The sequence below is a fragment of the Dryobates pubescens genome, chromosome 3, assembly GCF_014839835.1.
Source record: "Dryobates pubescens isolate bDryPub1 chromosome 3, bDryPub1.pri, whole genome shotgun sequence".
Classification (NCBI taxonomy): Eukaryota; Metazoa; Chordata; class Aves; order Piciformes; family Picidae; genus Dryobates; species Dryobates pubescens.
In genome coordinates this window covers 49,636,289-49,659,674 of record NC_071614.1, presented here as the reverse complement: position 1 = coordinate 49,659,674, position 23,386 = coordinate 49,636,289, and the positions used below count along the sequence as shown (strand labels likewise).

General features: G+C 68.3%; 1 protein-coding gene across 1 annotated transcript in view; it reads left to right on the top strand.

The window, feature by feature from the left end:
* The window catches only part of GRHL1 (grainyhead like transcription factor 1), a 33,161-nt gene continuing 9,775 nt past the window's right edge, over positions 1 to 23,386 (top strand). The window contains exons 1-8 of the mRNA XM_054178774.1: positions 1 to 102; positions 3,712 to 3,898; positions 5,011 to 5,081; positions 9,084 to 9,456; positions 10,992 to 11,068; positions 11,684 to 11,840; positions 13,005 to 13,116; positions 13,412 to 13,506. Of these exons, the coding sequence (XP_054034749.1) occupies positions 83 to 102; positions 3,712 to 3,898; positions 5,011 to 5,081; positions 9,084 to 9,456; positions 10,992 to 11,068; positions 11,684 to 11,840; positions 13,005 to 13,116; positions 13,412 to 13,506 (1,092 nt within the window). The 5' untranslated portion in view covers positions 1 to 82. The remainder of the gene's footprint in view (positions 103 to 3,711; positions 3,899 to 5,010; positions 5,082 to 9,083; positions 9,457 to 10,991; positions 11,069 to 11,683; positions 11,841 to 13,004; positions 13,117 to 13,411; positions 13,507 to 23,386) is intronic.

Here is a 23,386-nt window from a genome sequence, read left to right as displayed (position 1 = left end):
GGCTGCGCTGCTCTCTCCGCTCCCCCCGCCGCGCCCTCCCGACCCGCCGGGCCAGTTCTGCCGCCCGCCGTCTCCGCCAGACATGACACAAGACTACGACAAGTGAGTGAGCAGGGTGCGGAGGAACCGGCTCCGGTCCGACCGGTCTCTCCGGATCGGGTGGTCGAGGAGGGAGCTGCGGTCAGAGGGGGCTCGCCGCCCCGGGGCTCGCTCCCCGCTGGGGCTCGCTCCCCGCTGGGGCTGGGCTGAGGGGCAGCCGCTCTCCCCGGGGGACCGCCCCGCGCCCCCCCTCTTCTGTCGTCTCGGAGGAGTAACCGGAGGCGGCGGTGGGGCGGCGCGATGCGATATGGCGGGGGAGAGGAGGAGGTGGGGGGAAAGCCTCGGGGGGATCCCGGCGGCGAGGCGACCCCGGTGGCCACCCCGCCCCGTCGAGGCGAGCGGCGAGGCAGGGCCGGCTTTGAAACTCGACACCGACAGCGAGGCGTGGGGCAGCGCCGCCGCCGTCCGCCCCCCGCCCCGCCGCGCCTTAAATGCGGGAGGTGGCGGCGGCGGGGGGGAGCCGGGTCGCGCCGTCGGGAGGAGCGGGCGCCGCCGCAGCGCCGGGCTAGGCCTCGCTGCCGGGGGCTGAGGGAGGCGGGCGGCGCCGGGCGGGAGCTGCCCCCATGGACTTCTACGAGGCGCATCCGTCCGGCAAGGTGGATTTCGGCAGGTAAGGGCTCGGCGGCGCCCACCCGCACCGGCAGCCGGCCGAAGCGGCGGCCGAGGGGTCCCCTCCGTGCCGGGACCCGGCCGTGAGAAGCTTTCAGCCCCAGCGCCACGCGTGATCGTGCGGCTGCCGAGCTGCCGTCGCCAGCCGGAGCCATCGCCGGGGCTTGTCCCAAGCCCGTCCCGCGTCCGTCTGCGGGCACAGGGCAGAGGCAATGGGGTCGCTCGGAGGGAGTTTGAGGAAGCGATGGTAAAGTGTCTGTGTTTCGGTGAAGGGTGACTCGGACGAGCTCCTTCCCAAGGGAGTGTGAAGGAATTCTACCGAACCCCGGCGGTTTTTCGCTCTTCTGCTGTCGCGGAGGCCGGGGCTGGTGCCGCAGCTCCCTCGCCTCGCTGCGGTTCCGGGGGGGTTACGGCTGCTCCCCGCCCGTGACCCTTACCAGACGCAGCCAGGACGGTTGAGGTCCGGGCGCTTTGGTTTTTCTGGTGGTTAGGAGCCAGCGAAGGAAAAGGAGAGAGATGTGCCCCGTGCCAGCGCGGGCGGGGGGCACCGGGGGTGAGGGTCGCGGTGTCCGGGGAGCGGGAGGGAAGGGGGGCTCGGGGTGGGTGACTGAGCCGGAGTCGTTCCTGAGCCGGGGACGCAGGAGGCTGCAGGGAGAGGATGTCTGCGATGCCAGCTCCCGGGGGCGCTCCTGCCAGAGCCACGCAGCAGGGAGGCTGCCGGCAGCCTCTGCTGGCTCTGCCCCGACCCGGCCGATGCTGTGCCTGCCGCTCCGGGAGCAGCCCCACGTGCCAGGGCCCTGGCAGCCTGGCACTGAGGAGCGATCCGTGTTTGCCTTCTGCTGCTGGTGCTTCTTCCTGAGCTGAGCTCCTGCCGAGCCCTGCGCTGCCCCGGGAGACCTCCCCTTGCCCCGCTGCAGGGGGCAGGCTGCCCGACGGGCACCGTGCGTTGTGCCCGGGCGCTGCGGTGGCAAATCCTACAGAGGTTTGGCATTTGGCACCCGCTGCCTTCAGCGGCTGCGGCTCGGCGTGTTTGGCTCTCCTGGGAGCGTTGCCTTGCTGGAGGGAATCGGCCTGGGGGTCCTGGGAGCTCCGGCAGGGCTGACTGAGCCGCTTGGCTCGGTGGGGATGGAGCTGCGCCCAGGACGCTCCAGCTGCTGCCTTCTCTGCCCGTGGCGTTCCCTGGAGGGGTTACCCAACTGAGGCGTTTTGGTTCAGAGAGTCACAGAACAGCAAGGGATGGAAGGGACCTCCGGAGATCAGAGTCCAAGCCCCTGCCAGAGCAGGGCAGCCAGGCAGGGCACACAGAACACATCCAGGTGGGGGCTGAAAGTCTCCAGGGAAGGAGACTCCACAACCTCTCCGGGCAGCCTGCTCAGGGCTCTGTCACCCTCACACCAAGGAAGTTTCTCCTCATGCTGAGGTGTTCTTTGCTCCTGTGTAAGAGCAGGAGGCTGTGCCCCTCCTTACAGCCAGCCCTGCTCTGTCTTCTGCTGCTCACCTGCCTTTGGGGCCTGGCTGTCCTCCGCACCGGGGCCAGCTCTGTGCAGAGGTGTAGGGAGAAGGCTTTGATGCCGGAGCTTGGCTGCTCCTCCTCGTTGTTGTTGTTTGCCTTTTGCTGACGATCTGCTGTTGATTGATGGCCACGGAGTGCTCTGGCCGAGCGCTGCCGCTGCCGAGTGTCCTCGGCCCGGCCGCAGCCGAAGCTGCGTGAGACTCAGCTGGCACTGATAAAGGATCAAAGCAGCTTCGGTGCGGGGAGGTGGTGATAAGGCTGCGGAGCTGATGGCAGCGATTAGAGCCTTTCACAACTTCCCTTTCACAACGTTCAGCTTCGCACTGTCACTCTGGTGACAGGCTGCGAGCAGGGGGTGCTCAGCAGGGGGTGCTCAGCAGCTGGGCGAGGGGAGGAGAAGCTTTTTTGTTAGGGGGCTAAAATCACTTTAATGGAAGAACCATCACCCAGCCTCGTAAAAACGCCCAGCTCCGGCTGGTGGCAGGCAAGAAGCCTCCTTCCCTCCTGCCTCTGCGTGGAGGAAGACAAGGCCAGGCTGGATGAGGCCTTGAGCGACCAGGGCTGGTGAGAGGCTGAAGTGCATCCAGTTCCAAGCCCCCTGCCGTGGGCACACCCATGGATGATCTTCAACATCCCTTCTACCCCAACCCATCCTGGGTGTCCCTGCCCCGGGCAGGGGGCTTGGATCTGGATCATCTTCAGGTTCCCTTCCAACCCATCCTGGGTGTCCCTGCCCCGGGCAGGGGGCTTGGATCTGGATCATCTTCAGGGTCCCTTCCAACCCATCCTGGGTGTCCCTGCCCCTAGCAAGGGGCTTGGATCTGGATCATCTTCAGGGTCCCTTCCAACCCATCCTGGGTGTCCCTGCCCCGGGCAGGGGGCTTGGATCTGGATCATCTTCAGGGTCCCTTCCAACCCATCCTGGGTGTCCCTGCCCTGGGCAGGGGGCTTGGATCTGGATCATCTTCAGGGTCCCTTCCAACCCACTGCATGACCCTGGGAAGCAGTCCCTGCTCAGCTGCTGTGAGGTCCCATTGACTGCTGCCCCTGCTGAGTCCATAACTGGTCAGCAGCTTCTGGGTGGTGGTTTCAGGTGCCCCCGAGGGTGCCAGGCAGCTGGCAGCCGTGGGGGCTGGAGAGAAGCTTTGCTGCTCCCCGCTGTGCAGCTGTGGGTGGGAAGTGGAGCAGGCTGTGGCTGGGTGTGCTCCGTGGGACCCGCTGCAGGCTGGCGGCGTGGGAAGGCTCCGGCTCGGATCTGGAGCCCCAGCAGGGCAGCTGTGCTCCTCCGTGGCTTTGCCTGTGGCTGCTGTAACCCAGCTGAGCTTGGTCAGCTCACCTCAGAGTGAGAGCAGGAGGAGGTTTCTGGGCTGACTAATCCTTGCAGGGCAGTGAATCAGAGGTGAAGCCCCAAGGAAGTGGGGCAGCTGGTGGCGAGGAGCCTCGGGAGCTCTTCCAAGCTTTTTTCTCCCCTTTTCTCTGCTTGGCTGCAGCAAGAGGCCTGTGCTGGTCCTGCAGAATGAGTCCCTCTACTCCCAGAGACGTCCCTACACCAGTGAGGATGAGGCCTGGAAAACCTTCCTGGAGAACCCCCTGACAGCAGCCACCAAAGCCATGATGAGCATCAATGGGGACGAGGACAGCGCCGCCGCCCTGGGCCTGCTCTATGACTACTACAAGGTAGGGTTGGCACGGGGGAGCTGGCACCCAGAGGGCAGCTGCCACCCTGGGAAGGCTGCTGGGCTTTGCTGGAGGGTCCTGCAGGGGCTCTCAGGAGAGCAGGAGGACTCCAGGCCAGGTTGGATGAGACTTGGAGCCACCTGGGCTGGGGGAAGGTTGAAGCTCATCCCAGTTCCAAGCCCCCTGCCGTGGCTGTGCCCGTGGATGATCTTCACCATCCCTTCTGCCCCAACCCATCCTGGGTGTCCCAGGAGGCTCAGGCCCCACCCAACCTTCAGCATCTCCATGGGAAAAATCACAGAATCCTCTGGGGTGGGAAAAGGCCTCGAGGAGGCCCCAGGAGCTGTGGTGTGAGTGGAGATGCCAGGGTGAGCCAGGGCTTGGGCTCAGTCAGGGGCATGCAGGTGCTGGCCATGAGCGGTGGCTGCTCCATGCCCAGGCAGTGCCTGAGGAGGCTTTGCTGGGGGGAGTTCCCTCCTCCAGCAGCCCACTCAGGGGGCATGCTGAGGGGCACACAGGTCCTGGGCACCACAGCTGGGTTGTGGAGGAGGCTGTGTGAGCTTGCTGCGTGGTTGAGGGCAGCTGGGTGCCGCGGGCTTGTGGCAGCAGCCCTTGGGGCACTGTCTGTGTGCTCCACCACAGGGGCAGGACTCCCCCTCCTGTCTGCCTCGGCCTTGAGTCTGTATGGGGGGCTGGGGATGGGTGCTGTGGTGCCTGCTGTCTGCAGGGCAGGTCCTGCCCCTGGCACCAAGCCTGAGGAGCTGAACTGAGCTCTCTTGGTGCACAGCACTGGAGGCCACCTCCTGTTTGGGTCAGGCTGTGTTCCTGGCCAGGCACAGGGGAGCTGGAGCAGCTCCATGCTCCTCCCGGAGCTCACAGGAGAAGGAAAGCCTTGGGTGGTCTTTGAGGCAGTGACCAGAGAGCTGCTGTGGGTGGGGAGGGAGCTGTGGGCAGAGTCCTCTCAAGCCCTGAGCTGATCCTGTGTCAGTGGCCAGGTGCTGCCCAGCTGTGATGCTGGCAGTGGCTGATGGCAGAGATGCTTCTTTGTGCCCAGCTGGCAGTGCCCACAGAGCTGCTCTGCTGCAGTTACAGCTTTGTCTTGGCTTCCCCAGGTGCCCAGGGAGAGGAGATCCTCCACAGCCAAGCCAGAGGCAGAGCATCCAGAGCAGGACCACAGCAAAAGGTACTTTGGGTTTGTTGCTGCTTGGCTGCTCCTCTGCCTCCCCTCCTGGCACCTGCAGCCCTGCAGTGCTGCTGTGGCCTCCAGTGATCCCCCCTGAGGTGCAGCTCAGCTTCCTCTGCCCTTGGAGCTCAGCAGCTGCAGTCTGGGGCAGCTGGAGCCCAGGAGGTTGCCCCTCAGCACCAGGAGAGACCTCTGGTGTGAGGCTGCTGGAGGCCTGGAGCAGGCTGCCCAGGGAGGTTGTGGAGCCTCCTGCTCCAGAGGCTTTCCAGCCCCACCTGGATGCGTTCTGTGTGCCCTGCTCTGGCAGGGGGCTGGACTGGAGGGTCTCTGGGGGTCCCTTCCACCCCCCCAGCAGCCCATGAGCGGTTTGCTGTTGCTGTGTGCCCCGAGTTGTGCCCTGCCCCCGGAGCAGGCTGGCCCTGGGCTGTGTTGTGGAGAGCTGAGGCTCAGCTACTTCTCACGGCCATCCCTCTGCTTGCTGTCTGCTGCTGGCATGGGGCTGGGCTGCCAGGAGCTGCTCTTTCCAGCCTGGGCACAGCGTGGTGGTGTGGGCAGCCCTTCCCCAGCCGGGGGGGCACTGCTGACCCTTCCCTCTTTGCATGTGGCTGCCCCTGGCCGCTGTGCCAGGCCGCCGGCAGCGCTCTTGGTGCGTGGGCTGAGGGGGAAGGGCTCCGGGGCGCTGGTGCTGGCTCCTGGGGTGGTGTTGGGTGTGGACTTCTCTGGGATCCTCTGGAACTCCTCCTGTCTCTCTCTTCCTTCCTCTTCCTGCCCTGCTCTCTGGTGCCTCCCCAGCAGAAGATGACCCTGATTAAGTAGCTTACGAATGAGGTCCATGGCAGCCAGGCCTCCACTCCTTCCATCCTCGTCCTTTGGACAGCCCTAGAGTGCTCCCAGGACTCAGGTGAGGCTTTGGGCTGCCCCAGCAGCCTGCTCCCCAGCCCGGGGCTGCCACTGCTGCCCTCGCCCCAGCCCTGCTCCCACGCTGCCCCACGGCCTCCCAGCTGCCCTCTGCCACTGCAACCGCCTGGGCTGCCTCCAGAGAGGGCTGGGCAGCCCCACAGCTGTGCCAGGGGGAGGGCAGGCTGGCATGGTGGCTGCTGGCCCTCAGCTCAGCCACAGGCCTCTGCTCTCCTGGCACCACGAGTGTGGTGAGGTCCTTCAAGCCAGCTCTGGCAGTCCTGGTGTGGGTGCCCAGGGGGTGTTGTGTCCCATGACTGGCACAGAGGAGCAGAGCCCTTGCTCCATGCACCAGCGAGCAGTGAGTGGTGCTGTGTGGTGCCTCGTGCTGGGCAGCTGCTGGGCAGGCAGTGAGGCTGTGGCTCTGGAGCCTCCCTGCTGGGTGCCTGCTCTCCAGAGTGGCACAGCAGAGCTGGAGGCTCTCAGCTGCCCAGGGCAGGGCTGAGCTGCTCTGCAGGAGCAGGAGAGCTGCTGCCAGCTGTGCCTGCACAGAGCCAGCCGAGAGGAGCTGCTGCTGGCTGGCAGCGTGGAGGGGCTGCTGCTGCTGCCCTGACTGGGCCCTGCAGTGTGCAGCCGTGCAGTGTGCTGCTGTGCCCAGCAGTGGTGCAGTGAGCTGTGTGCTGGCATGTCCTGCAGTGGTGCAGTGTGCAGTGAGCTGTGTGCTGCCCTGGCTGCCCTGCAGTGGTGCAGTGAGCTGTGTGCTGGCATGTCCTGCAGTGTGCAGTGAGCTGTGTGCTGCCCTGGCTGTGCCCTGCAGTGGTGCAGTGAGCTGTGTGCTGCCCTGGCTGTGCCCAGCAGTGGCGCAGTGAGCTGTGTGCTGCCCTGGCTGTGCCCTGCAGTGGCGCAGTGAGCTGTGTGCTGCCCTGGCTGTGCCCTGCAGTGGCGCAGTGAGCTGTGTGCTGCCCTGGCTGTGCCCTGCAGTGGCGCAGTGAGCTGTGTGCTGCCCTGGCTGTGCCCTGCAGTGGCGCAGTGAGCTGCGTGCTGCCCTGGCTGTGCCCTGCAGTGGCGCAGTGAGCTGCCTGCTGCCCTGGCTGTGCCCTGCAGTGGCGCAGTGAGCTGCCTGCTGCCCTGGCTGTGCCCTGCAGTGGCGCAGTGAGCTGCCTGCTGCCCTGGCTGTGCCCTGCAGTGGTGCAGTGAGCTGTGTGCTGCCCTGGCTGTGCCCTGCAGTGGTGCAGTCAGCTGTGTGCTGCCCTGGCTGTGCCCTGCAGTGGTGCAGTCAGCTGTGTGCTGCCCTGGCTGTGCCCTGCAGTGGTGCAGTGAGCTGTGTGCTGCCCTGGCTGTGCCCTGCAGTGATGCAGTCAGCTGTGTGCTGCCCTGGCTGTGCCCTGCAGTGGTGCAGTCAGCTGTGTGCTGCCCTGGCTGTGCCCTGCAGTGGTGCAGTCAGCTGCTGTGCCCTGCAGTGAGCTGTGTGCTGCCCTGGCTGTGCCCTGCAGTGGTGCAGTGAGCTGCTGTGCCCTGCAGTGAGCTGCCTGCTGCCCTGGCTGTGCCCTGCAGTGGTGCAGTCAGCTGTGTGCTGCCCTGGCTGTGCCCTGCAGTGGTGCAGTCAGCTGCCATGCCCCGCAGTGAGCTGTGTGCTGCCCTGGCTGTGCCCTGCAGTGGTGCAGTGAGCTGCTGTGCCCTGCAGTGAGCTGCCTGCTGCCCTGGCTGTGCCCTGCAGTGGCGCAGTGAGCTGCCTGCTGCCCTGGCCGTGCCCTGCAGTGGCGCAGTGAGCGGCCTGCTGCCGTGCCCTGCAGTGGCGCAGTGAGCTGTGTGCTGCCCTGGCTGTGCCCTGCAGTGGCGCAGTGAGCTGTGTGCTGCCCTGGCTGTGCCCTGCAGTGGCGCAGTGAGCTGCCCGCTGCCCTGGCTGTGCCCTGCAGTGGCGCAGTGAGCTGCCCGCTGCCCTGGCTGTGCCCTGCAGTGGCGCAGTGAGCTGCCTGCTGCCCTGGCTGTGCCCTGCAGTGGCGCAGTGAGCTGCCTGCTGCCCTGGCTGTGCCCTGCAGTGGCGCAGTGAGCTGCCTGCTGCCCTGGCTGTGCCCTGCAGTGGCGCAGTGAGCTGCCTGCTGCCCTGGCTGTGCCCTGCAGTGGTGCAGTGAGCTGTGTGCTGCCCTGGCTGTGCCCTGCAGTGGTGCAGTCAGCTGTGTGCTGCCCTGGCTGTGCCCTGCAGTGGTGCAGTCAGCTGTGTGCTGCCCTGGCTGTGCCCTGCAGTGGTGCAGTGAGCTGTGTGCTGCCCTGGCTGTGCCCTGCAGTGATGCAGTCAGCTGTGTGCTGCCCTGGCTGTGCCCTGCAGTGGTGCAGTCAGCTGTGTGCTGCCCTGGCTGTGCCCTGCAGTGGTGCAGTCAGCTGCTGTGCCCTGCAGTGAGCTGTGTGCTGCCCTGGCTGTGCCCTGCAGTGGTGCAGTGAGCTGCTGTGCCCTGCAGTGAGCTGCCTGCTGCCCTGGCTGTGCCCTGCAGTGGTGCAGTCAGCTGTGTGCTGCCCTGGCTGTGCCCTGCAGTGGTGCAGTCAGCTGCCATGCCCCGCAGTGAGCTGTGTGCTGCCCTGGCTGTGCCCTGCAGTGGTGCAGTGAGCTGCTGTGCCCTGCAGTGAGCTGCCTGCTGCCCTGGCTGTGCCCTGCAGTGGCGCAGTGAGCTGCCTGCTGCCCTGGCCGTGCCCTGCAGTGGCGCAGTGAGCGGCCTGCTGCCGTGCCCTGCAGTGGCGCAGTGAGCTGTGTGCTGCCCTGGCTGTGCCCTGCAGTGGCGCAGTGAGCTGTGTGCTGCCCTGGCTGTGCCCTGCAGTGGCGCAGTGAGCTGTGTGCTGCCCTGGCTGTGCCCTGCAGTGGCGCAGTGAGCTGCCCGCTGCCCTGGCTGTGCCCTGCAGTGGCGCAGTGAGCTGCCTGCTGCCCTGGCTGTGCCCTGCAGTGGCGCAGTGAGCTGCCTGCTGCCCTGGCTGTGCCCTGCAGTGGCGCAGTGAGCTGCCTGCTGCCGTGCCCTGCAGTGGCGCAGTGAGCTGCCTGCTGCCCTGGCTGTGCCCTGCAGTGGTGCAGTGAGCTGCCCGCTGCCGTGCCCTGACCGTGCCCCGCTGTGCCCGCAGGAGCAGCCTGGCCGGCGCGGCGGAGCCGCTGGTGTGCGCGGGGGAGGGCCGAGTGCCGGTGCTCAAGAACGTTCCCTTCAACATCGTGCTGCCCCCCGCCCCCCGCGGCCCCCTCACCGCCCCCGACACCACCGTCACCGTCTCCATCGCCGCCATGCCCAGCCCCCACCCCATCAAGACCGAGTCGCAGCCGCAGGGCTTCGCCGTGGGGCTGCCCCCCGCCGCCTACCACCCCGAGCCCCCCGAGCGCCTGGTGGTCTTCGACCGCGGCCTCAACCCCGAGCAGTTCAGCTCCGGCAGCCAGCCCCAGAGCTCCCAGCGCCGCACCCCGGACTCCACCTTCTCGGAGACCTTCAAGGAGGGCGTGCAGGAGGTACCCGGGGGGCAGGGGCTGCGCCGCGGGGGGGGCAGGGGCTGCGCCGCGGGGGGGGCAGGGGCTGCGCCGCGGGGGGGGCAGGGGCTGCGCCGCGGGGGGGGCAGGGGCTGCGCCGCGGGGGGGGCAGGGGCTGCGCCGCGGGGGGGGCGGCTCCGCTCTGGGACCTGCAGGCCCGCCCCGGAAGGTGCTGAGCCCTGCAGGTGCTCAGCCTGGGCGGGGGAAGGCTCCAGGGAGAGCTCAGGGCAGCCTCCCAGTACCTGAGGGGCTGCAGGGGAGCTGGGAGGGACTTGGGAGTGCCAGGACGAGGGACAAAGGCTTTGAGCTGGCAGAGGGGAGACTGAGGCTGGAGAGGAGGAAGGAATCCTTGGCAGGGAGGGTAGGGAGAGCCTGGCACAGGCTGCCCAGGGAGGCTGTGGCTGCTGCCTGGGCTGGGGGAAGGTTGAGGATCATCCAGTTCTGTGGCTGTGCCCATGGCAGGGGGCTTGGAGCCGCATGATCTTCAACACCCATTCTCACCCAACCTCTCCTGGGTGTCCCTGCCCATGGCAGGGGTTGGAACTGGATGATCCCCAAGGTCCCTTCCAACCCATCTGTGCCCCTCAGCAGTGCCAGAGCCTTTGGCTGGCAGAGGGCAAAGGGTTCCCTCAGCCCCAGGCCAGGCTCTGCAGGAGCTCGGTGCCCCCTGTGCTGCCTGTGCGGCTGCAGGGCCTGTCTGGCACCCTCCCTGCTGCCAGGCTCCAGCTGTGGGGGTGACAGAGGGGGGGATGTGGTGCCCCAAGTGAGAGCTGGAGCTGTTCTGTGGCTCTGTGCTCTGGTGCCAGCTGCAAACAGCAGCGTGGCCATGGCCTGGGGCTGCAGCCAGGGACTGGGCAGCTCTGCCCCTCTGTGGCATATGGGAGGGCTCTCAGGTCTTGGGGGGGATGAAGGCTCTCAGGTGCTGCCCTGAGGTGCCTCAGAAGCTGCTGAGGTGCTCAGCTGGCACCAGGGCTGTGAGTGAAGCTCCTGCCCCAGTGCCCACAGCAGCCCCGGGCAGCTCCCTCGCTACCTGCTGAGGGCTTTGCCTGCCAGGGCGGCTGTGGCAGCAGGGAGCTGCTCGGCCTCGCTGCAGCCCTCCTGGCTCCCCGCGGGGGGAGGGCTGTGTGTGTGCCTGGGGGGGTCCCTCCCGGCTGCGGGGGGCTCTGTGTGTGTGTCTGGGGGGGGTCCCTCCCGGCTGCGGGGGGCTGTGTGTGTGCCTGGGGGGGTCCCTCCCGGCTGCGGGGGGCTGTGTGTGTGTCTGGGGGGGGGTCCCTCCCGCGGGGTCCCTCCCGGCTGCGGGGGGCTGTGTGTGTGTCTGGCTGCGGGGGGCTGTGTGTGTGTCTGGCTGCGGGGGGCTGTGTGTGTGTCTGGGGGGGGTCCCTCCCGGGGGGTCCCTCCCGGCTGCGGGGGGCTGTGTGTGTGTCTGGGGGGGGTCCCTCCCGCGGGGTCCCTCCCGGCTGCGGGGGGCTGTGTGTCTGGGGGGGCTGTGTCCCCCTCACGCCGCTGCTGCCCCCCAGGTGTTCTTCCCGCCGGAGCTGAACCTGCGCATGGCCAACATGAGCTCCGAGGATTATGTCTTTGACAGCATCTCTGGGTGAGGCTCTGCTGCTGCCCCGGCTGCTGCCCCGCTGCAGGGGCTCTGTGGCAGCCCCTGGGGGCTGCGGCCGCCTGCCTGCCGCGGGGTCTCGGCGCAGACCCTCCCCGGCCTGCGCCGCGGCTGGCCCTGGGCAGGGCGCTGGCGCCTGCGGCTCTGCGGCGCTCTCGGAGCTGCCTTCCGGCTCTGTCCCCCTCTGGCCTTGCCCTCCCGTCGAGGTCCCTGCGAGCCCGAGCCCGGCTGCCCGGGCGCAGAGCGGGGCTGGAGGTGCGGAGCTCTGAGCTGGGGGAGGGGCAGGGTGGGGCTGGGGGTGCAGGCGGCCCAGAGGGGCGGGGGGCAGCCTGTGGCCGCGGAGCATCCTCCTGCCAGCGGCGCTCCGCCGGGCGCTGGCGCTCCCCGAGCGGCCGGCTGCTGCCAGCCCGGGCAGGGAGCTGCCAGCCCGGCCCCGGGCTCCCCGGACCTGCCGAAGGAGAGGGCTGGCGAGGGCTGGGCTCCGCCGCGGCCTCCCTGCTGCTGCCGCCTGACTCAGCCGGCAGCCCTGGAGCTGCTCCAGGAGGATGTGGAAGGCTGCCTCAGCTTTCCAGGAAAGAGCTCAGCGCCCTCCTGGCTCCCCAGGAACAACTTTGAGTACACCCTGGAGGCCTCCAAGTCGCTGCGGCAGAAGCCTGGGGACAGCACCATGACCTACCTGAACAAGGGGCAGTTCTACCCCATCACCCTCAAGGAGGCCAGCAGCACCGAGGGCATCCACCACCCCATCAGCAAAGTGCGGGTGAGTGCCAGCCCCAGGCAGGGGGGCGGCGTGGGGACCCCCTCTGGGCCCCCAGAGAGGGGGGGAGAGCAGGGACACCCCCTCCCCCCGGCCCTGGCTGCCCACAGGCTGGGTGCCAGTGGTGCTGTTGGCACCGAGTGCAGGTGATGCAGCCCTGGCATGAGTGACCTGAGCTGCAGCTGGGAGAGCAGCTCTGCTCCTCTGCTGCCCCTGGCACCGCTGCTCCCTGCTTGGCACTGCCCTGCTCCATCCTGCTGGGAGAGCAGCTCTGCTCCACTGCTGCCCCTGGCACCGCTGCTGCCTGCTTGGCACTGCCCTGCTCCATCCTGCTGGGAGAGCAGCTCTGCTCCACTGCTGCCCCTGGCACCGCTGCTGCCTGCTTGGCACTGCCCTGCTCCATCCTGCTGGGAGAGCAGCTCTGCTCCTCTGCTGCCTCTGGCACCGCTGCTGCCTGCTTGGCACTGCCCTGCTCCATCCTGCTGGGAGAGCAGCTCTGCTCCACTGCTGCCCCTGGCACTGCTGCTGCCTGCTTGGCACTGCCCTGCTCCATCCTGCTGGGAGAGCAGCTCTGCTCCTCTGCTGCCCCTGGCACCGCTGCTGCCTGCTTGGCACTGCCCTGCTCCATCCTGCTGGGAGAGCAGCTCTGCTCCTCTGCTGCCTCTGGCACCGCTGCTGCCTGCTTGGCACTGCCCTGCTCCATCCTGCTGGGAGAGCAGCTCTGCTCTTCTGCTGCCCCTGGCACTGCTGCTGCCTGCTTGGCACTGCCCTGCTCCATCCTGCTGGGAGAGCAGCTCTGCTCCTCTGCTGCCTCTGGCACCGCTGCTGCCTGCTTGGCACTGCCCTGCTCCATCCTGCTGGGAGAGCAGCTCTGCTCTTCTGCTGCCCCTGGCACCGCTGCTGCCTGCTTGGCACTGCCCTGCTCCATCCTGCTGGGAGAGCAGCTCTGCTCTTCTGCTGCCCCTGGCACCGCTGCTGCCTGCTTGGCACTGCCCTGCTCCATCCTGCTGGAAGAGCAGCTCTGCTCCTCTGCTGCCCCTGGCACCGCTGCTGCCTGCTTGGCACTGCCCTGCCGGAGCCCAGAGCCTGGCCCCCCGCCCCCCCGGGGCAGGCCTGCTCCCTGGCTGCTCCTTGCCCGCTGTGAGCTGTGCCCTTGCCCCCTGGCAGAGTGTGATCATGGTGGTGTTTGCTGAGGACAAGAGCCGGGAGGAGCAGCTCCGGCACTGGAAGTATTGGCACTCGAGGCAGCACACGGCCAAGCAGCGCTGCATCGACATAGGTGAGGGGCACCCCCGGGGGGGCACAGCCTGGGCACAGCCCTGGGCCAGCTCAAGCCTTCTGCTCAGGGTGGGCTGCCTGGGGGAGCCTTGGGGTCCGTGGAAGGGACCTTGAGGATCCGACCCCTTCCAGCCCCTGCCCAGGGCTCTGGCAGCCTCACACCGAAGCTTCTCCCTCCCTGGTGAGGTGGCAGCTCCTGGGTGCCCCTGGCAGGGGGTTGGCACTGGCTGCTCTTTGAGCTCCGTGCCGGGGCTCCACATGACTTAGGCTCCTGCCCTGCTTCCTCCTTCCCCCAGCTGACTACAAGGAGAGCTTCAACACCATCAGCAACATCGAGGAGATTGCCTACAATGCCATCTCCTTCACCTGGGACATCAACGAGGAGGCCAAGGTGTGTGCCCGGGGCTGGGGGGAGGGGCAGGGCCCGCTGCTGCCAGAGGGGCACCGGTGGAGGGGCGCAGGAGCCGTGCTGGAGCTGGGCAGCCCTGCTGGGGGGCAGCTCCTGAGGGTGCCAGGAGCCTTCATCGGGAGCAGCAGCAGCTGAGCTGCTGGAGCAGGCGCGGCTGGAGCCGCAGCTCCCGGCGCCCAGCTCGGAGCCGGAGCAGCCTCCTGTGAGCTGCAGGCTGCAGCCCCTCAGAGCCCCTCACTCACAGGGTCCCCGTGGCTGGGAGACCCCAACCATGGCCACTGCAGCCTGAGCAGCTGCTGGGGGCCAGGGCAGCAGGGCAGGGGGTGGGCACACCCCAATGCCAAGGGCATCGTGCAGGAGTTTCTCTGGCGAGGTTCAGTGCTGCTTGGGCTCTGTCAGGGGCTGGGAACAGTTCCTGCAGTCCTTGGCACCTTGGCTGGCACCCATCAGCCTGGGCAGAGCCACTGCTGGCTGCAGGGAGCCTGGGGGGGCCCTCAGCAGGGCACAGAGAGGCCTCTCTAGAGCTGTGTGCTGCTGGGCACTGCAGGGGGCACAGGGCTTGGAGTCCCCACACAGCTTCCTGCCACCAGCAGCTTTGCCCTGTGCTGCACAAGAGAGGTGCCTGGGGGGCTGCTGGGGGGTCCAGCCCTGGGGGGCTTGGCAGGCAGCAGCAGGGAGCTGTGTGTGCTGCTGCTGAGTGTGTGCCACCAGTTGTGAGGCTGGCATTGGTGCCAGGCTTCCCTGCTCAGCAGTTTGGCTTCAGCTGGGCGGAGAGGGCTGGCAGGGAGGACCTGGGCTGCTGAAAGGCTGGGATGAGTGAGGCAGGAGGCTGTGCCCAATGCTGCAGGAGGAGGCAGGAGGTGCTCCCAGGAGCACAGCCCACGGCAGGGGGCTTGGAGCTGGATGGTATTCGACCTTCCACCATGCCAGGGGGCTCAAGGCCTCATCCAGCCAACCCCCCGGTGCAGCCTCCTCTCAGGTAGCCTCCCTGCAGAGTGCCCTTGCCCAGTGCTGCAGGGCTTGGAGGCCGCTTTGGGCTGGGCTGTGCCAGGAGGGTGTTGTGGCAGCTGCTGGGCTGGGATCCTGAGTTCAGTGTGCTGGAGCAGGGCCCGGGGGTGCCCCAGGAGGGGGGCTGCAGGAGCCTGTGCCAGGCTGGCGGTGCCCCGGTGCCAGCAGCCCTCGTGCCCACTGCGGCAGCGCTCAGCAGCTGCGGGCTTGGGGGGCTGGGGCTGGAGCTGTGGCAGGGAGGAGTCAAACAGGCTGCAGGCCACAGAGGAGCTCTGGGGCAGGGAGCCAGGGGAGCCCTGAGGGGCTGCCTGCCTCCTGCTCTGTGCACAGCCTCCTGGCTGCGCTGGGTGGTCCTGGAGGTCTCCTCCAGCTTTGGCCTTCACTGCTGCAGGTTTGCAGCTGTTTGGCTCTTTGCTTCCTGTCCAGATCTGTTGATGCCCAGCCCACAGAACTGTGGTGCTTGGAAGAGACCTTCAAGGTCTTGGAGTCCAACCAGCAGCCCAAGACCACCATGGGCACTGAGCCCTGTCCCAGAGGGAGAGCTCCACAGTGTCTGAGTCACACAGCGCCTGGGGGCGGCAGGGACCCCCACCCCCACCCCAGGAGCATCTTGCCCAAGCTCCCTGCAGGCAGCAGGGACATCTCCAGCTGGAGCAGGCTGCCCAGGGGCACCCCCAGGCCGATCTCCCATCCAGCTGTGGTGCTCAGGTGGAGGCAGAATCTCCCTCAGGTAGCTCCTGCAGAGAGCAAAGCTGCTGCTGCTTTGGAGCCCTTGCTCCATCCCTTCACACCTGCTGGCAAAACTTCCTCTGGCCACTTCCCTGTCTCTGTGGACACAAAGCTTGCAGTCCCCATGGGGCCACAGAGTGGTTGGGGTGGAGAAGCCTTGAACCCTGCTCCAGCTCTGCCCAGGCTGGGGCTGAGCCATGGCCCTCAGCACCACATCCCTGCCCCCCTGAAGCCCTTCCAGGGAAGGGCATTCAGCCAGCTCCTGGGCAGCCTGTGCCAGGCTCTGAGAACCCTTCCAGTCACCAAGTTCCTTCTCATGCCCAACCTGAACCGCCCCTGGGGCAACCTGAGGCTGTTTCCTCTCCCCCTACCCCTGAGGCTGGGGAGCAGAGCCCCTGCTGGGGCTTCCTCTTGCTGCTTCTCTCTTGTCTTGTTTTTTTTGTTGGGGTTGGGCTTTGTTTGGTGCTTCTGGGGGTTGTTTGCTGCTCTTTGGGTGGTGTTGTTTGGGGTTGGTTGTTTTGGGTTGTTTTGTGCTGGACCCCTGCAGCTTCCTTTGCCTCTCCCCCAGCAGCTGAGCCCAGGCTGCCAGCTGCCCCTGCAGCCTCTCCTGCTGGGAGCGTGGGCAGCAGGAGGCTCAGGCAGCACTGGGAACCTCCAGCCCTGGCTTTCCCACGTGTGGCAGAGACATCCCTGCACTTCCTTGCCCCAGCAGGGGCTGGCATCAGGGCTGGCATTCTGGGCTCTGCATTTCTCCTGCCCTTCCCCTCTTGTGCTGCTGCTGGAGGGAGCTGGCTGGGAGGACTCCGCTCTGCGGGGCTGGGTTCCCCACTCTGCCTTCCTGGGCGTGGGCTGGGACCCTGCAGGTGCTCTGTGCCAGTCCCCCAGGCTGGGCTGGGCGGGTTGGGATGCCAAGGAAGCTGCCTGGGCCGCAGCAGGATGGTGCTGAGCCGGGCAGGCTCTGGCCCCGTCGCCCAGCTGCAGACAAACCTTATTTGGGTGTCCGGTGCCGGGGGCAGGAGGTGGCTGGGAGCCCACAGCTGAGGACCTGCCCAAGGTTTTATCTCCTCCCTGGCTGCCTCCTGCTGATGCAAAACCTGTGGTGTGTGTGGGAGGCAAGGAAGAAGGGTGAGGGCAGCAGGATGAGCCAGCTCCGGGTGAGCCTGGCTCCCCCCTGCCGCTCGGCACAGCCCTGCTCCCTGGGCCCCCTGCCTGCCCCACGCCCAGGGCCGCTCCTGGGAGTCACCCAGCTGGCAGCTCAGCCTCTGGGTGCTGTGCTGGTGGCAGCCAGGAGGCTTTGGGGCAGGAGGGGACTTGCATCCAGCCAGCTCCCCACCGCTGGAGCTGCTTAAGCCCTGTCTTGGGCATGTCCCTGTGGCCTTTGGGGACCTAGAGGGGGCTGCGGGAGAGCTGGGGAGGGACTTCAGCAGGGAGTGCAGGGGCAGGACAGGGGCTGCCAGCACAGGGAGGGTGGCCCCCAGGAGGATGGAGACTCCCTTGGTACAGGAGTCCCGTGGCCAAGGCAAGGAGTGATGGGGACAAGGCACTGCTGGGGAGACTCCAGAGGGGCTCCAGAAGAAAATGACTCCCAGGAGCACAGCTGGGCCCTGGAATCATCTCCCAAGGGCAGCAGTGGAGTCCCCCCCCATTGGACACCTTTCAGACTCAGGCTGCCAGGGTGCTGGGCCAGCTCAGTTCAACTCCACCAGCACCTAGAGAGCAGATGGTCCCTGGGGTGCCCTCCAGCCTGGCAGGCTGGGATGGCTTCAGACTGCTCCCTGGTGCTGGGTGGTTCACCTCTGGTCCTTCAGGGGAGTGTGTGCAGGCAGAGCAGGAGGAGGCTGCTTGGAGTCCCCTGCTCCCTGTCCAAGTCCTTGTGTTTAGCTCTGATGAATCCTTGGCCTTCTCTCTTCCTCTGGTTTCAAGTCTCCTGTGCTACCCTCAGGGCTTCCTGCGGGGGGCGCTCTCTGGAGGGTCTCTGTGGCCCTTCCCAAAGGGGAAGCAGCTCCTGGGTCAGGGCAGCTGGGCAGTGACTGCTGCCTTGCCCAGCTGGAGCCCCAGCAGTGGCCTCTGCTCCAGGGGAGCAGAGCAGGAGCCTCCTGGGCTCCGCTGTGCAGGGGCCCAGCCCAGGCTGCTCTCTGAGCAGGCCATGGGGAGGGGGCTGCAGGTGAGACCCTGCCCCTGGCACCGGCCCTGGCACGGCTAGAGAAGGGTTGGGCTCTGGTCTGGGAGGGCTTTCCCAACCAGAACCAGGCTGTGGTGGTGGAGGAGGTGCCAGGACCCCTTTGCCTGCTGAGCCTTGGACAAGAACAGTGAAAGTGTTGGGCCAGGGTCAAGAAACAGAGCCCCCAGCTGCAGCAGGCCTGGCTGAGGCTGTGGGCACTGCCCAGAGCCCTCAGGCTCCTCCTGCCCCCCAAGCCAACCTCTGGCTCCCTTAAATGTGACTCGGGACCTGCAGGTGGCTCCTGCTCTGCAGAGGAGACCTTCCCCCGGCCCTGCTGCCTGGGCCCTGCTCAGCTGCCGTGCTTTGGTGCCCAGGACACAGCAGAGGAGCCATGGGTGTGCAGAGCTCACCTCACCAGGGCCTCTTTCATCTCCCTGACAGCCAGGGCCCTGTGGCACTCAGTTGCCCTTTAATTAGTGCAGCCCTTCCCGGCTGGGCTGGGAGCAGAGCCTGGGAGAGGGTGCGAGGAGCTCAGCTGCCCCTGCTTGAGGGCACACAGCCGAGCTCTGCTGGCTCCCCTGGACGCTGCTCCTGCCAGCTCTGAGCAGAGGCTGCTGCAGCCCGGGGGGGCACAAGTGCTGGGGAACTCCCCAGAGACCTCCAGGATCATCCAGCACCCACCACCACCCTGACCCCAAGTGCCATGGCCACAGGTCCCCCTCCAGGGCTGGGGACTCCACCACCTCCCTGGGCAGCCTGCTGGGAGCTGGGGGAGGGTTGGTGGTCTCCAGGAGTGTAGGGCAGCAGCTGGGGGGGGGGGGGGGGGGTGTTGCCAGCCCTGTGTCGCTGCTTGGTTTCCTCTCTGCCAAGCTAAGCTGCAGAGCTGTTTGTCCTCGGGAGAAGCTGAGCTGCCCTGAAGAGTGCAAAAGGCAAGAAAGCAGTCGAGAGAGAGAGGCAAAGGAGGAGGGCTGGGGGGGGGAGAAGGGGCTGGGGAGGGCTGAGCTGCCCTGGGGTGGGCACAGGTCTCTAATCCCTCCAGAAAGCTTCTCGTTCCAGACGGGCTCTGCCGGGGGAGGGCTTGGCAGGGCTGGGGCGGGCTCTGCTTTGGGGTCAGGTGCTGGGAGGTGAGGTGCAGATGATGGGGGGGCGGCAGCAGCAGCTCCGTGGGGCTGAGAATGCGGAACTGCCCCGGGGCGCAGGGCAGGAATCCTGCTCGGCAGGCTGGGGACGCGCAGCAGCCTCCCTGCCTGCCTGCCAGCTCCCGGCCCCTCTACCTGTCAGCTCCCTGCCCCTCTGCCTGCCTGCTCCCCCCGGCCCTGCCCCTCTGCCTGCCAGCTCCCGGCCCCTCTGCCTGCCAGCTCCCTGCCCCTCTGCCTGCCAGCTCCCCCCCGCCCTGCCCCTCTGCCTGCCAGCTCCCTGCCCCTCTGCCTGCCAGCTCCCTGCCCCTCTGCCTGCCAGCTCCCTGCCCCTCTGCCTGCCAGCTCCCGGCCCCTCTGCCTGCCAGCTCCCGGCCCGCCCCTCTGCCTGCCAGCTCCCGGCCCCTCTGCCTGCCTGCTCCCTGCCCCTCTGCCTGCCAGCGCCCGGCCCCTCTGCCTGCCAGCTCCCTGCCCCTCTGCCTGCCAGCTCCCGGCCCCTCTGCCTGCCAGCTCCCGGCCCCTCTGCCTGCCTGCTCCCTGCCCCTCTGCCTGCCAGCGCCCGGCCCCTCTGCCTGCCAGCTCCCTGCCCCTCTGCCTGCCAGCTCCCTGCCCCTCTGCCTGCCAGCTCCCCCCGGCCCTGCCCCTCTGCCTGCCAGCTCCCCCCGGCCCTGCCCCTCTGCCTGCCAGCTCCCTGCCCCTCTGCCTGCCAGCTCCCTGCCCCTCTGCCTGCCAGCTCCCCCCCGCCCTGCCCCTCTGCCTGCCAGCTCCCGGCCCCTCTGCCTGCCAGCTCCCGGCCCCTCTGCCTGCCAGCTCCCGGCCCCTCTGCCTGCCAGCTCTGCCTGCCTGCTCCCGGCCCCTCTGCCTGCCAGCTCTGCCTGCCTGCTCCCGGCCCCTCTGCCTGCCTGCTCCCGGCCCGCCCCTCTGCCTGCCTGCTCCCGGCCCGCCCCTCTGCCTGCCTGCTCCCGGCCCGCCCCTCTGCCTGCCTGCCAGCTCCCCGCCCCTCTGCCTGCCTGCTCGCCGCCCCTCTGCCTGCCTGCTCGCCAGCTCCCCGCCCCTCTGCCTGCCAGCTCCCCGCCCCTCTGCCTGCCAGCTCCCCGCCCCTCTGCCTGCCAGCTTCCTGCCCCTCTGCCTGTCAGCTTCCTGCCCCTCTGCCTGTCAGCTTCCTGCCCCTCTGCCTGCCTGCTCGCCAGCTCCCCGCCCCTCTGCCTGTCAGCTCCCTGCCCCTCTGCCTGTCAGCTCCCTGCCCCTCTGCCTGCCTGCTCCCTGCCCCTCTGCCTGCCTGCTCCCTGCCCCTCTGCCTGTCAGCTTCCTGCCCCTCTGCCTGCCAGCTCCCTGCCCGCCCCTCTGCCTGCCAGCTTCCTGCCCCTCTGCCTGCCAGCTCCCTGCCCCTCTGCCTGCCAGCTCCCGGCCCGCCCCTCTGCCTGCCAGCTCCCGGCCCGCCCCTCTGCCTGCCTGCTCGCCAGCTCCCGGCCCCTCTGCCTGCCAGCGCCCGGCCCCTCTGCCTGCCAGCGCCCGGCCCCTCTGCCTGCCAGCTCCCCGCCCCTCTGCCTGCCAGCTCCCCGCCCCTCTGCCTGTCAGCTTCCTGCCCCTCTGCCTGCCTGCTCGCCAGCTCCCCGCCCCTCTGCCTGCCTGCTCCCCGCCCCTCTGCCTGTCAGCTCCCTGCCCCTCTGCCTGCCTGCTCGCCAGCTCCCTGCCCCTCTGCCTGCCTGCTCCCTGCCCCTCTGCCTGCCTGCTCCCTGCCCCTCTGCCTGTCAGCTTCCTGCCCCTCTGCCTGCCTGCTCGCCAGCTCCCTGCCCCTCTGCCTGCCTGCTCCCCCCGGCCCTGCCCCTCTGCCTGCCAGCTCCCGGCCCCTCTGCCTGCCAGCTCCCGGCCCTGCCCCTCTGCCTGCCAGCTCCCCCTGGCCCTGCCCCTCTGCCTGCCAGCTCCCTGCCCCTCTGCCTGCCTGCTCCCCCCAGCCCTGCCCCTCTGCCTGCCTGCTCCCCCCGGCCCTGCCCCTCTGCCTGCCTGCTCCCCCCGGCCCTGCCCCTCTGCCTGCCTGCTCCCCCCCGGCCCGCCCCTCTGCCTGTCAGCTTCCTGCCCCTCTGCCTGTCAGCTTCCTGCCCCTCTGCCTGCCAGCTTCCTGCCCCTCTGCCTGCCTGCTCGCCAGCTCCCTGCCCCTCTGCCTGCCTGCTCGCCAGCTCCCTGCCCCTCTGCCTGCCTGCTCCCCCCCGGCCCTGCCCCTCTGCCTGCCTGCTCCCCCCCGGCCCGCCCCTCTGCCTGCCTGCTCCCCGCCCCTCTGCCTGCCTGCTCCCCGCCCCTCTGCCTGCCAGCTCCCTGCCCCTCTGCCTGCCTGCTCCCCCCCGGCCCACCCCTCTGCCTGCCTGCTCCCCGCCCCTCTGCCTGCCAGCTCCCTGCCCCTCTGCCTGCCTGCTCCCCCCCGGCCCACCCCTCTGCCTGCCAGCTCCCCCCGGCCCTGCCCCTCTGCCTGCCAGCTCCCTGCCCCTCTGCCTGCCTGCTCCCCCCGGCCCGACCCTCTGCCTGCCTGCTGCCCCTCTGCCTGCCTGCTTGCCATCTCCCCTGCCCCTCTGCCTGCCTGCTCCCCCCCGGCCCTGCCCCTCTGCCTGCCTGCTCCCCCCGGCCCGACCCTTTGCCTGCCTGCTGCCCTTCTGCCTGCCTGCTCGCCATCTCCCCTGCCCCTCTGCCTGCCTGCTCCCCCCGGCCCTGCCGCTCTGCCTGCCAGCTCCCCGCCCCTCTGCCTGCCTGCTCCCCCCCGGCCCTGCCCCTCTGCCTGCCTGCTCCCCCCGGCCCGACCCTCTGCCTGCCTGCTGCCCTTCTGCCTGCCTGCTCGCCATCTCCCCTGCCCCTCTGCCTGCCTGCTCCCCCCGGCCCTGCCGCTCTGCCTGCCAGCTCCCCGCCCCTCTGCCTGCCTGCTCCCCCCCAGCCCGCCCCTCTGCCTGCCAGCTCCCTGCCCCTCTGCCTGCCAGCTCCCTGCCCCTCTGCCTGCCTGCTCCCCCCCGGCCCGCCCCTCTGCCCCTCTGCTCGCCATCTCCCCTGCCCCTCTGCTCGCCATCTCCCCTGCCTGCCCCCCCTCTGCCTGCCTGCTTCCCCTGCCTGCCCCCCCCCGCCCCTCTGCCAGCTTCTCTGCCTGCCAGCCCCCCTCTGCCCGCCATCTCCCCTGCCTGCCTGCTCCTGGCACTGCTGGGGTGGGGATGGAGCTGCTGTACTCCCTGGGCCTCCCTTGGTGTCCAAAGGCAGCACAGAGAAGGGCTCAGGGCGGCAGGGAGCTCAGAGCTCATCTGCTGCACCCTCCTGCCCTGGGCAGGGACAGCTCTTGGCTCCCGCAGGGAGGAGGCAGCCGCAGGCCCCCTGGGCAGCCTGTGCCACGCTGGTGCTGCAGGCTTAGCGTTTCCCTTGGTTCCAGGCTTCTCCCCCTGCCCTGCCCCTGGAGCTGCTCTCAGCCTTGGTGGCAGAAGACAATTTGTGCTTCGAGCGGGAGGCTCAGCAGCGCTCCCAGCCCAGGCCGGGAGCCGGCTGCTCCCTGCCCCCTCTCCAGGTGGTGCCTGGTGACGGTGACTCAGTGACAGCAGCAGGGACAGGGCTCGGGGTCAGGGAGGAGCCCTGCAGGGCTCCTGCCCTGCTGCCATCTCCTCCCAAGCCCAGCCTTCACGAACAAAACCTTCCTGGCTTCCAGCTGCTGGGGGTCAAGCTGGGAACACTCCTGGCTCAAACCACCTCTGGAACTTGGGCACCCTGAAGATGATCAAACCCAGGGGGCACAGGAGGGGAAGGGGTGGTCAGGCTGCACCAGCAGCAGGGCTGGGCTCCTCACTCCCACAGGCACAGTGAGTGCTGAGAGCTGCTGCTGTGCTCTTGGTGCTGAGCTCCTGTCGGTGGCGCTGAGCTGGTGCTGTGCTCCTGTCGCAGGGCTCTTTGTGGGCTCCTGCCGGTGCTGCTCTTGGGCTGACAGCAGAGAAGGTCTCTGCAGAGCTGTGTGAGCAGCCTGTGGGCAGCGCTGCGCAAAGCCGGGACCGCGACCCCGCAGCCCCTGCGCGGTTCTGGCCCTGCCGGGAGGCTGCGCAGCAGCAGCAGGGCTCCGGCAGGTGGCGCCAGCTGCCCGCAGAGCGCCCCGGGGTGCGCAGGGCGGTGGGAGAGGGAGGGTGGGAGAAGGGGGCGGGCAGGGGGACACGGAGAGAGCCGGCAGGCGGTGGGGCCGGGCAGCTGGAGCAGCTCTGCAGCTCCTGGCAGCTGAGGCTTTGGTGATTGATTGATTGATTGGTTAAGAGGTGGGGAGAGAAAGATGCAAACAAGCAGAGAGCAAAGCAACCCCAGCCCAGTCCAGCAAAACAAACCAACCCCAAAGCTCACTCCCCAAACAAACTAAAGCAAAAGGAAAGCAGCAAAAGCACCGAGCCCCAGGAGCAGCACAGTGGCCACAGAACAGCCCCAGGGGGAGAAAAGGAACACAAGCAGCGAGCCCCTGGGTATGCACAGCAACCAAACTCTGTTCCACAAGCAGCAGCCACAGAAACCAGCACCTTGGGCACCTCCCTGGGCAGCCTGTGCCAGGCTCTGCCCACCCTCACCATCAAGAATTTCTTCCTCCTCTCCAGGCTCAGCCTCCCCTCTCCCAGCCCAGAGCCATTGTCCCTCCCCCTGGCACTGCCAGCCCTTGTGCCAAGCCCCTCCCCAGCCCCCCGCAGGCGCTGGCCGTGTCTGAGGCTGCTTGTGCCCCGCGGTGGGCTGGGCAAGGAGCTCCGAACGCTGTGCCCTCGCTGGGTGCTGTGCCTGAGCTGGCAGCAGAGGGCAGGGGCAGCAGCAGTGCCCTGCTCACAGCCAGCCAGGGTCACCT